Raw genomic sequence first — 12186 nt, forward strand, 5'->3', positions numbered from 1 at the left:
ATGTTCTTCACCACTGGGCCACAGAGCCAGTTTTCTTGTTTAGGGGATGGGATGGGGCCTGGCAGGAGGTACAGAGAAGAAAGCTACAACACTAGTCATTGTCTGGATAGTGATCCCTCCCACACTCCTCTGGCCCCGCCCTCTAATTGCCACAGTTGGGAGGTGGTTCCTGGAGTTATCCCTCCATATTTGGAGCCTAGAAAGCAGTGAAAACTCCTGAGTGATTCAACACTGATTGGACTCCACAGAATATAGGCCCCTAAGGAATCAAGAATAGGGATAACAGTACCTTAGCCCCAGAAGCTCAGAGCTAGAAAAGAAGAGCTCTCCTTCCTCCCTTCACCCCACTGGACTCCACCCTGCCCCAGATTATTTTGCAAAGAACAGAGTTTCCATTTAGGGCTCATTTGCTTGGTGTCATAGCATTTAACCTTTCATGATAGACTTTATCAAAATGACCCAGTCCTCCACCACTGGGAACAAAGGAACTCCAGGGCATGTAGGGCTGGTTCTGGCTGTAGGAAGACATTGTGACATAGGCAGCAGCAGGAGGGAGGGAACAAAGCCAAGAGGGTGATGGGCAGGCAGGCTAGGAGAGGGGCACTGGGACCCAGAGGTGGAGGGCCCTCACCCATCCTTCACACCCCTACCTCTGAGCTCTTGTTCAAATCATGGAGGACTCAGTACCTGGGTTCCTGGCTTCAATGATGCCACAAGATCTTTGACCATTTTCACTTCAGAGACTGTGACCCCACCTACCACAAAGAGGATCAGGAGGGGGTAGTCACTAGGATGAGGCCGGCTCACCTGCAAAACAAAACACCAGCAGTATTAGGTGGATGGCAGTGATGCAGGCACAATGCAGCTGGGTACCATCTTCATTGTCCCTCTGTAGAAACCTCAGGACTACTACTGATAGTGGCAGGAGGCAGACAAATCCTAGGCAGACAGGGGTGGGTCCCTGGTGAAACCTGATGACAGTTTAAAGCCTAGCTACAAGTCTCAGATAAATCCATGGACCGGATTGAGAACCTGCCTTCCCATTTGGTGTGTTTTCCTCTGATTGATCCCTACCCTTCACCTATTTTACATATACCTACCCTTCCCTAATTGTTTTTTTACACTGTCATGTCCATCTTTGAGCAGGGACTTTGCTTTAGCCTTTTTTTGCATACTTGCAAACCAATCAGCATGCACTCCCCATTCTGAGCCCATAAAAGCCCCGGACTCAGCCACACACAGAGAAAAACCACCTGACTTCAGTTGGGGGACCACCCTTGCATCCCCTCTCTGCTGAGAGCTGTTCTGCTGCTCAATAAAATTCTTCTCCACCCTGCTCACTTTTCAATTGTCAGTGTGACCTCTTTCTTCTTGGGCATGGGACAAGAACTCGGGAATCGCTGAATGCAGGTACGAGCTATAACATGGGTGAGCTGGGGCATGCCTGCCTAGACACAGGCTAAGCCAGTGCGCAAGCCAGGTATGGCCCAGTGGGCCGAGTAGGTGAGGCATCTCCTGTGGCAGGCCCGGGGCCTAGCAAGGCCTGGGAGTGGGGCATTGCTGGCTGTGGAGGTCCCTGGTTGGCAAAGTGGGTGAGAAAAATCCTACGTCACTACCTCCATTATGCAGGTGTGATAAACAGTCCATAGAGAGATGATGACTTCTTAGCTACCAGATGTCCCAGTGGTCTGTGAACTCATTGACAAGGAAAATGTATAACACAGCACCTTATTATGTCTCTTTCAATAAAGATTTCATTGAAAGAAAAGTTAAAGGAGCAGGAGTTATTAAAAACAAGAGAAGGCTGAGGGACAACTTCTTTCTTCCTTGTTAATCTTCAGGTCTCAGCATAAATGTGCCCCCTTCTTTGTTGCATGGCTCTGTTTATTTCCTTCAAAGCATCTACCACAGCCTGTGGTTACTCTATTTGTTTGTTTATTTATTTGTTTACTTATTGGTCATCTTCTCTACTGGAACATAAACTCCATGAGGCAAGAGCCTCCTCCTCCTGGTTTATGCTATTCCCAGCTTACCTAGTACAATTTCTTCTACATAATAGGTGCTCAATAAATGTTAGTGGAATTAATAAATAGTTAAAGCTTTAGGTAGGTGGACACAGAGGGTGTACAAAGATGAAAGAGAACAGGGCCCACCCTCAAGGTGCTTACAGTACAGTACAGACTTACAGCCCTTAACTTCTTCAAGCTAGCCTGAGCTGAGGGTCCATGCTGCATGGAACCTACACTAGATGCTGTGGAGAATTCCTCCTGATTCCTTATGATTTCATCAATGAGGCAAAAATATTCTTATACACTAAAATGAGAATAACTCAAAGTAACCACTCAGGAAATGCAAAATGACCAATAACTAGACTCAGTGATGGAGACACTGAGGGGAAAAGAAGGAATTCCTGAAGACAGTATGTTTTGAGCTGAATCTGGAAGCCACAGTTGGTTTGATGAGTAGTGGGCAGGAGAAATAGTGTGAGTCAAGTTCCAGAGAAAATCAGTCACCAGAAGGGTGGAGTGGGACAGGGAGGCCCAGCCAGAATGGAGCATGCATGGAGTCCTTGCAGGAAAAAGTCTGCCAGCTGCCTGCGTGGCCACCAAAGCTAGAAGGTGGGCAACAGGCTTCACCTCCAGCAAGGAGAGGGGGAATGAAGGTAGTAAGTGTTCTTGCCCAACACAACACATCTGTAGGTCACAGGTAGTCCCGAGGAGTGCCTGGGGGAGGAGCAGGGCAAGAGGAAGCCCTTTCTCTTACCACCCCCCCCAACTCCTTTCTCTGAACTCTCTGGCTCCCTTGCCTGATTATACCCACGTCTCAACATCTTATTCTAAAAGCACTTGAAAGGATGATGCATTAAGTGTTCCAAGTTACATAAGTTATTCCTTGGCTTCTGAAGAGGAAATTCAGCATGCAAAGGCAGGCAGGCAGGAGGAAAGGAAGGACAGAGAGAAGACAGAGGACTGGGGGACTATCTAATGACCTCAAAATAGGTGGTGGTGAATACTGGAAAAAGTTTCAAAACACTCTTATCTTTAGAAAAAGACTCAAGTCAGCCGGGCACGGTGGCTCACGCCTGTAATCCTAGCACTTTGGGAGGCCAAGGCAGGTGGATCACAAGGTCAGGAGATTGAGACCATCCCGGCTAACACGGTGAAACCCCTTCTCTACTAAAAATACAAAAAATTAGCCAGGTGTGGTGGCAGGTGCCTGTAGTCCCAGCTACTCTGGAGGCTGAGGCAGGAGAATGGCATGAACCCGGGAGGCGGAGCTTGCAGTGAGCCGAGATCGCGCCACTGCACCCTAGCCTGAGGGACAGAGCAAGACTCTGTCTCAAAAAAAAAGAAAAGAAAAAGACTCAAGTCCGCATCCTGCTCTGCACCTGTTTCCCCCTGACCAATTTGTCAACTGCTTTCTTCCAATCTGCATACCAGACACCGTAGCAACGCTGCTTTTGTCCTACTGTACCCTGGAATTGCTCTCACGGGAGTCCGCAATGGCTATCATATTGTAGGAATCAATGGACACTCCTTTGTCATCATCTAACCTGACATTTCTATGGCATCTGTCACAGCTGATGACACCCTTCTTAGGTACCATGAGAGCACTTTCTCTAGGTAATTCCTTCTACCCTTCTAATTATTTCTTCTCAGATTTCTTAATAGGTTCCCTTTCTTGGTCTGCCCATTTAAATGTTGTTACTTATGGCTCCATCCTTGGCTCCTTGCCCTTTGCACTCAATGCAACATACCTGAAGGACCTCATCTTCTCATGTGCCTTCAATATCTTTTATGTACCTCTCAAACCTATGCCTTTTGCTCAGTCATCTCTATTGAGCTCCTGTGGACATCACCACCCAGCTCCTGCGGACGACACCTCCCAGGATTTCTGAACTCAACAGGTTTCAAATGTGATCCATGATCTTTTCCCCAAAACTCTTCCTTCTCTTGAATTTCTAACAGCATCACCACCTTCACAGTCACCTGAGCCAGGCACATGAGAGACATGTTAGACTTTGCTGTTTCTTTCATCTCCCAGATGAAGTTCTATTCATTCTACCTACTTAAGGTTATCAACATCTCCTTGAGTACTTCCACATTAGATCACTGCTATAGCCTTCTGGTTTGTCTCCCCATCTGCAGTTTGGCCATACCCCATCCATTCTCCTCATTTCTGCCAAGTATGTTTTCTAAAATACAAATATTTATTATTGAATATAGCAAACATTGTACTATTTTTGTGTATTATCTTATTTAATTCTCAAAATATCCTTAGAAAGCAAACACAATTATTAGTGTATTTTGCAAATGCAGAGATTGAGGTTCATGCACAGTAATGGATCCAGGAGCAAAACGCCAGAGGTCGCACTCTGAAAACACCTCTCAGCTCCATCACACGCTCAGATTATCTGCATAGAGTCTCATAGCTCTTAGGATAAAGTTCGAACTCTGTAGTTCAGCATATAAGGCTTTTACAACGTGGCTCTGGTTTATGACTCTATTTTCATCTCCTCCACACACATTATTTGCTGGAGCCATTCGCAGTGGCTTGTGCCATACCTGAACACTGGTATTTGTTTTTTGGAACACCTGTTAAACATATGATAATTTACTGAGTGTATGCATATCACCAGTGTGCTGCTCCATTAATTTTAAAGTAAACAAACCAGTGTAACCAGTACCCAGACCAAGAAACAGAAAACCACCACCCTGAAGAGACCCTCTCATAACCTACTCCTGTCACTACCTCCCCACAGGTAATCATCATCTTGAACTCTAACACTCTACCTTATACTTACTCAACCATACACCTTGGGGATTTTCCATATCAGTAAGAAACGCCTGTAACCTATAGACACGGTGTGGACCACACCAGTGGGTTTTGGCCTGTTTGTGCTTAGTACTTAGCACCTGGTAAGCTTTCCGTAAATGTTGCATGAATGAAATAGTTATATGAAGGAATGAATCATATCCACAGGTTAACAGGAAAGGCCCTTCTTTTCTTAGAAACTCTCCCTTTGCTTTATGCATAGTTCTTCTGGCTGAGTAAGTAACCCAGACCTTCCTTCCAGCCCTACAAACAATTGTTTCTCAGTTAATCCTGGGACAGAAATAAATTGGCTCCAGAACTTGAACGTGGTGCAATATGTTCCCAAAGACAGATGCTTTCTATAAGAGAGTCTGGAATCCAAAGTACATTGGGAGAATCTTGGACGGATGTATTGACAGATGAAAAGGGAAAAAAAGAAACAAACTGCAACAACAAAGAACAATACCCTGGGGCTAAGGAGTGGGGGAATGTTGGTTTTGGTACAAATAAATGGGTCCAATTAATGCATGCTGGTGTTTGCTATTTTGGTTTCTGTTTAGATTCATGTTTTGATACCGGACTTTTCTTGTGGAGCCGTTCAAGTCAACAGACTGTTGGGAAGTGGAGTCTTTTCAGTCTTTTCCATCAGAATAACACATTCCTTACAATCAGCCATACATGACTGAGTCCTGTTTGCATGTTAGTTCATGGTATAAGGCACTTTGAAGATGAAAGACTGAAGCATAACTACTGCAATTGCAAATGCACAGATTAATAAAGCAAGTCCGAGTCACTGTTCTTTCTTTCATTTTCTAAATCTTTGCTGGCTGTGATTTTAAGACATCAGTTCTGGTGAGAGACGACAGTTTCCTTCCACCATTCCATCCCAGCCTTTGCAGCAGAGGCTGCAGAGACCCCTTTTGAGGTGTGCGCCCCTGAGAGAGCTCTTTGATGTGTTATCAAAGAGCTGGGGTTGTCTATCACTGGGGTTGTCAAAAGAAGGGTTTCTGCTGCTGCTTCCAGTTTCTAGGCGCCCTCTAAGAGTCTGGGATCCTGATTCCTCCTCCAGTCGTGCTCCTCCACTCACTTTCTCTTTATTTGTGACTCATTTGTCCCTACAACAGGCAAGGGGCAGGTCATTCTCCAACTATGGGCAGGGCCTTGTAGAAGGAAGACAGTTCAATAGGAGCTTTGGCCTTAAGGGGTACTAAGCCTAGGAAGCACCCAGGTTGACACCGAAGTTGGCCCTTGGTAATGGCTTTTCTCCCATCGAGAATTAGTAACAGCACTGCCACTGCCTCTGAACAGTTCACATCTCATGTTTCATTCACTTATTCATCCATTCAACAAATATTTATTGACCAACTACTGTGGGGCCAGACACCATTCTAAGCATCAGAGATTCATCAGTGAACCAAAGAGAAAAGAACCCCTGCTGTCACAGAGCTTATATTTTAGTGGAGGGAGAGTGACAGTCAATAAAATCAGTAAGTCAGTGGGTAAGTAAGGAAGGTGGTGAGTGCTATGGAGGAAAATCAGGTCGGGGAGGGTAAGTGACAAGCATCACTTTATGCAAGCCTTAGAATCTATGAAGCAGGCAGAAGCCCCATTTCACACAGAGACACAGAGGCTTAACGAGGTGAAATAACTTGTCCAAAGCAGCTGAACCATAAGCTATAGGGCTGAGGTTGAAATCAAAGTCCATCTCGCTGCAGAGCTGTAACCGTTCTACCTTTCATTCCACATACCACCTTTTCTCAACAAATTCTTCAAATGAAAAGCATTTTTATTAGCATTCATCTCTTAAAACTCTGTATTTTTAGTTCTTTAGAAACATCAGCCAATCACCAGAGCCTTGTGGGACTTACTTTTACTTACACTTAATCCCATTGCAAAAGGTTTCCATGCTGCTAGAGCCCGTCGGCTGTTCAGCTTGACCTCTCTGCCTCATTTGCTGCAGTTGATGACTTCCTTTTTCCTGAAACTTCCCCCCTGCCCTCCACTTTCTAAGCCCTCTTAGCTTCTCTCCCTCCTTGGAGGGCTCCTCTTGCTCAACTTGCTCCATGACAAGCTGTGTTCCTGACTGCTCTGGCCTCTGGTCCCTGATCTTCTCCCAAACATCCTCCCTTGGTGGCCCTGTCCCTGTCCATAGTTCAATGCCTCACACATGCCAGTGTCCCCAGACTGCTACCACTGGCCCAGGCTCTGCTGAGCTGTAAGGCTGTCTCTCAGGCTCCTAAATTCAAGAAGTCTAAAGTGCAAGTTTTCTTCTTTTCCAGTTCTGCTTCCCAACAGAAACAATGTTAACACTGTCCATCCAGTCACTCCAAACTAAGCAAATGGCCCTAGACAGCCTCCACTCATCTGCGGCTGCATCCTGTCGATCCCCGTCCTGTGGAATCCACCAGGCTTCATCCCTGCCCCCTCGTCCCCTTGACCCTACTTGACCTTAGACTTTCATCTTCTCACCTTCCCTCCCCAAGCCAGTCAGCTCTTGTCTCTGTCTTGTGCACTGCTGCCAGGGTGAACTTCATAAAATGTAAACTGGTTATATATTCCTAGCAAACATCCAATGGCACTTCAGTGTTTCTGGTCAAATGTCAAAACTCCAGCCCTCTGGGATCCAGTTTCTGTTTATCTCTGTCTTCATATTCTTCTACTCCCTGCAGGTCACCCTTAGCTCCAGCCATTTGGAACTGCCTGTACTCACCTCAATGTATGATGGCATTTCATTACTTTGGAGCTCCTACTCCTGCTGGTCTGGCAAAATCCAACTCCCCTGGGAAGCTTTCTCTGACTCCCTGACTGAGCTACTCCTCTGTGCCCTCACATCCTGTCCACCACACCACTTATCTCTCCTCTCCGCAATCCTCAATTTTCTTATCCATCTCCTTAACAAACTGTAAGCTACATGATATAGCTGTGCTTTGGCAGGTAGGGAACCTGGTTTGTCTCTATATCTTCTTTACCCGCAGCAATGACTAGCATACAAAAGAGCCTCTCAATCATTGCACACTGTCAGATGGAATACAGACTGCCAAAATCAAGTTTGTGTTTTTGCTTTACAGTTCGTACCAAAATCTATCTCACTTGAACTTATGGATCATGTTTAGCTAATGTTATGCAAATATTGAACCCTATTTCATAGCATAGAGTATGATTAAGAAAAAGAAAAATATAAACAATGGTTTCAAATAGTGTTGCAAAGAGGAATTCCAGGACTTGTACTCATTTAATCAACAAACGTGAACACTCAGATATCTTCCTCTTGTCAGAAATGCCCTTAAGTCCAATGGACCTAATCCAATAGTTCAACCCTCTGAATCTTGCTTTTTCTTCTCTCCTCTCCTCTCTTTCTTTTCCTTGCTTTCCTTTCCTTCCTTTCTCTCTCTCTTTCTTTCTCTCTCTCTTTCTTTCTTTCCTTTCTTTCTTTCTTCTCTTTTTCTTTCTTTTCCTTCCTTCTTCTCTTCTTCTTCTTCTTCTTCTTCTTCTCTCTCTCTCTCTCTCTTTCTTTCTTTCTTTCATCTTGCTATGTTGCCCAAGCTACTTTCAAACTCCTGGGCTCAAGCACTCCTACTGCCTCAGCCTCCACAGCAGCTGGAATTACAGGAGCACTACTGCACCCTGTCTTGTTTTTCTTATATGAACAATGTGGAACGGGACTAGATGACCTCCAAGGCATGTTCAGCTCTCACCATGCAAGGACCTGACATCAGTCTTTACTGACAGCCCATCATTTTTGCTCTGCATTCCAAAGCATCCTTTACCCCTGCTGTATATTCCTCTGCAGGTATCTGTCCAATCCACAAGCCAACAATCTCCCCTGACCACATGGTCATAGGAAAGCATCCATGCAGTTACAATGTGACCCTATCCTTCAGCCACAGTTGATTGGTCCTGGAATGGCCCCCTGACCCAGGATGGGCCAACTAGAGGCCCTTCCCTGGGAATTCAGGCTTGACCTAAGATAGATAAGGTTCAGTCAAAGCTCTGGCATAGCTACTCAACCATTTATTTATACTATTTATTGAGCATCTACAAAATGCAGGGCACTGTTCTCATGCAGGGCAGAATGGGTCTCACAGAACTGCCTGGTTTCCTGATGGCTTTCCAGTTCCTAGTCTCAATCCTTACTGAGGCCTCTCTCATTGCTGCCCTTGGGTTCCCCAGCACATCCCATGGGCCTCGTAATAAATTTTCCTCTCTTTAAGTTATTGCAATTTGTTGGCATCTTACTGCCAATGGAAAGACTTTTAACTCTTACCCCCTCACCACCAGCAGCTTTTCAAAGCCTACCTGAGCAGTTGCTCTAGTTTTCCCTGTGGTCCTCTTTTTGTTGCCACTTAAGGCAATGGGGGACTCATATCCACTCAAATAAGAGACCCAGAGGTAAGCACTGGGCTTTCTGTGAGTCTTTTTCATAGTTTTAAAATTTTTTTCCAATTAAGCATGGCCACATAAGAAATGAAAGAACAAAAAAAGAACTTCTTAAAAAGCACACATAAAAGGAGGTAAAAGGGCCTCATGCAGTTTCATTAGATAAAACCCACCCTTCTCATGTCAATTTTAGCAGAGAAAACATCTTGACAAATCATGTCCTTTAGTCAAAACAAGCTGAGGTCCAAACATATGGAGTAGATAGAAAATAAATTATTTTCAGGAGACTGAGATCCAAACCACAAATTCCAGAAATGCACTTTAAAAGTGCTGCCTATTAGACATGATAGTTTTAAATTAAATTAATGTTGTAGGGAGAGGGGTAAGGTATGTTTTGATTTATTTATTAGATCATTATCAAGCTTTCCTCTAAGGAGCTCAAGGTATTCCATGCACAAGGATTTTAGAGAAAAGCCTGTCTGAAGAATGTCAGGTTCTGCCAAAGGTGTTTCTCCCTAGTTTGCTAGAGCCACTCGCTAGTGGGCTTCATACACTGCCCTTTGAAGCTGACAGTTCTGTGTGGCTAAGCGCAAGTCTATCCTCTGGTCGAGAAGTACATCAAGTTACTTCAAACACTTTCTCAGAACTGCTGGAAAAATGACCTAGTGGGTATACCTGCTCTTCTCCCCAGCTCATCTGGCTTACTTTATGGGACTTGATGGAGCAAACTTGGGAGAGGAAAGTTCCCTAGCTCAGTTTCTTATCCGGAAGTATTTTTTAAAATGTTATATTGTTAAAAAACATTATGGAAGAATAGCAAACAGGCCTTTCACTAACAAAGCCTTTCTGGGCTCACTTATTTTGAAAGCAGCATAGAAGCATGAGTGATTTTTCCATCCTCTAGATTGGAGGGAAAACTCCTAGGATTAGCCAAACACTGCCTTGCCCAGGTAGACAGCCAAACATATTTAGGTGGGGTACAGACTGTATTTTCCAGAAGTGCCCATGACAATATTTTCTGCTCCTCATGCTCTTGATCCATTTTCTGTTTTTTTTTTAATTATTATTACACCTTAAGTTTTAGGATACATGTGCACAACGTGCAGGTTTGTTACATATGTATACGTGGGCCACGTTGGTGTGCTGCACCCATTAACTCGTCATTTAGCATTAGGTATATCTCCTAATGCTGTCCCTCCCCTCTCCCCCCACCCCATGACAGGCCCTGGTGTGTGATGTTCCCCTTCCTGTGTCCATGAGTTCTCATTGTTCAATTCCCACCTATGAGTGAGAACATGTGGTGTTTAGTTTTTTGTCCTTGTGATAGTTTGCTGAGAATGATGGTAAAACATAAACTCCAGAATAAACATGATCAACAACAACAACAACAAGTGACACTCTTGTTTCATCAAACAGTGACAGAAAATGCAGGTGGATATTCCTTACACAACACGACTATGTTCTATAATATATTCCATATTCTCCTCAGGAAGGATTGTAAAGTCCATTAGTGTATTAAAGGCACTGTGACGTTGGACTACAAAGAAACAATAAAATTTGTTGTTTAAGCCAGTGTTTCTGGAACATATTTGATCAAAGATCCCTTTGGCTAAGAAACAGTTATTTCTATGGAACATCTTTGGACAAAGAGCAGAGTTAGGGCCTCCTGTCACCTACACTGCAACTCCCCAAGTGCAGGTGGGGTGCAGCCTTCATTCGTACCTTTGGCCAGACCCCCCTGTACAGGGTCTGACTGCACCACAGACACAGCAGCCTGTCTGGGAGAGGGCACATTGGCAATTGGGCCATCCTCAGACCTTACTAACCAGGCTCTGAAAGTCCACACTTGTTATTTTAGTCTCTCTTCAGGGTAAAGCCACGCCTGTGAATGAAGGAAAAGAATGCTCAAGTGGAAAAGGTTGGAAACCGTGTCTAGTCTGGAAGTTTCTGTACCAACTAGCCATCATGAAGGGCTACTCAGGATAGGGAGACACTGACCAATTCTGGGCCTACTTATACCAACTCAGAAGTCCCTAAACACTTTGAAGAAGCTGACTACACTGCTTTATTAAAAAATATAGAAGGAAAATGCACCAACCAGGCACTGCAACAGAAGTTGCTGAAAATTGGGAACAGCAGGAAGGAGATCTGCAGGTCCGCTCCAGCAGGTTTACTGCTTGGTTTAGAGTCTGATTGCCTGGCGTCTGTCCTCTGGGTTTTGGAGTGGAACAGTTTTCCTGGAATATGCATTTATTGAACTCTGAAAGGCCAGATCTCTTAGGTAGATTAATTCATGATTTTAAAGATGCTTTGATGCTGGCAAAACATTCTGTTACTTCCAAGAGTTATTACAAGTGAAATCCTGGCATGGACTGAGAGGTCAGCCTGTAATCTTATTGAAATCTTTTTAGATTTAGAAACTCTATAGTAGGTTAAAAATAGATCACATTTGTGTACTTTTTCCTCCTTTCATCCCCACTTCAAGGGTTGTTCAGTTATTTTGACCCACCCCAGATATCAGCCAGATAAATTCTGGCACTTGTCACCTAGGAGTCTGCCAGTCCAAAAGTCATTTCCAAGTGGGTTTTGAGGTGATGCTAGCCATAGGACTGAGCAGAGCCGCTCATCATCCTACATAATCAGTTCTAGAATTAAGAGCAAAGGGCTGTCACTAAGACCGGTGTGTGCTATGTGGATTCATTTTAAGTGAAAACATAGGCTGCAAGGAGGAGAGTTTTCAATAGTGCTGTCCCAGAGAGCTTGTGTCCTCCACCTTAGACCGCATGTGCTGACCAGAAAAGACCACAGTGCTCAGGTCAGAAGAAGCTGTATGAGGCCGACAGATCAGGCTGCTTATAATCAAAAGATAAAGACTGCCCTTGATTTTAGAAGAGCCAAAATACCAAATGTTATCTGTATGGTGCTTGCTAGGGTTAACAGGGTGCCAGCATTTTCATGCCTAGCTAAGAGAACATTTCTACACTCAGGATCACC

General features: G+C 44.5%; 1 protein-coding gene across 2 annotated transcripts in view; it reads right to left on the reverse strand.

Moving 5' to 3' along the window:
* The window catches only part of SCFD2 (sec1 family domain containing 2), a 500388-nt gene that overhangs the window by 11393 nt on the left and 476809 nt on the right, over positions 1-12186 (reverse strand). For both annotated transcript variants that reach the window (XM_058434181.1, XM_032150992.2), the window contains one exon: positions 688-807. In XM_058434181.1, the coding sequence (XP_058290164.1) occupies positions 688-807 (120 nt within the window). The remainder of the gene's footprint in view (positions 1-687; positions 808-12186) is intronic.

Source organism: Hylobates moloch, unplaced genomic scaffold (assembly GCF_009828535.3).
Source record: "Hylobates moloch isolate HMO894 unplaced genomic scaffold, HMol_V3 SCAFFOLD_2, whole genome shotgun sequence".
NCBI classification, from domain to species: Eukaryota; Metazoa; Chordata; class Mammalia; order Primates; family Hylobatidae; genus Hylobates; species Hylobates moloch.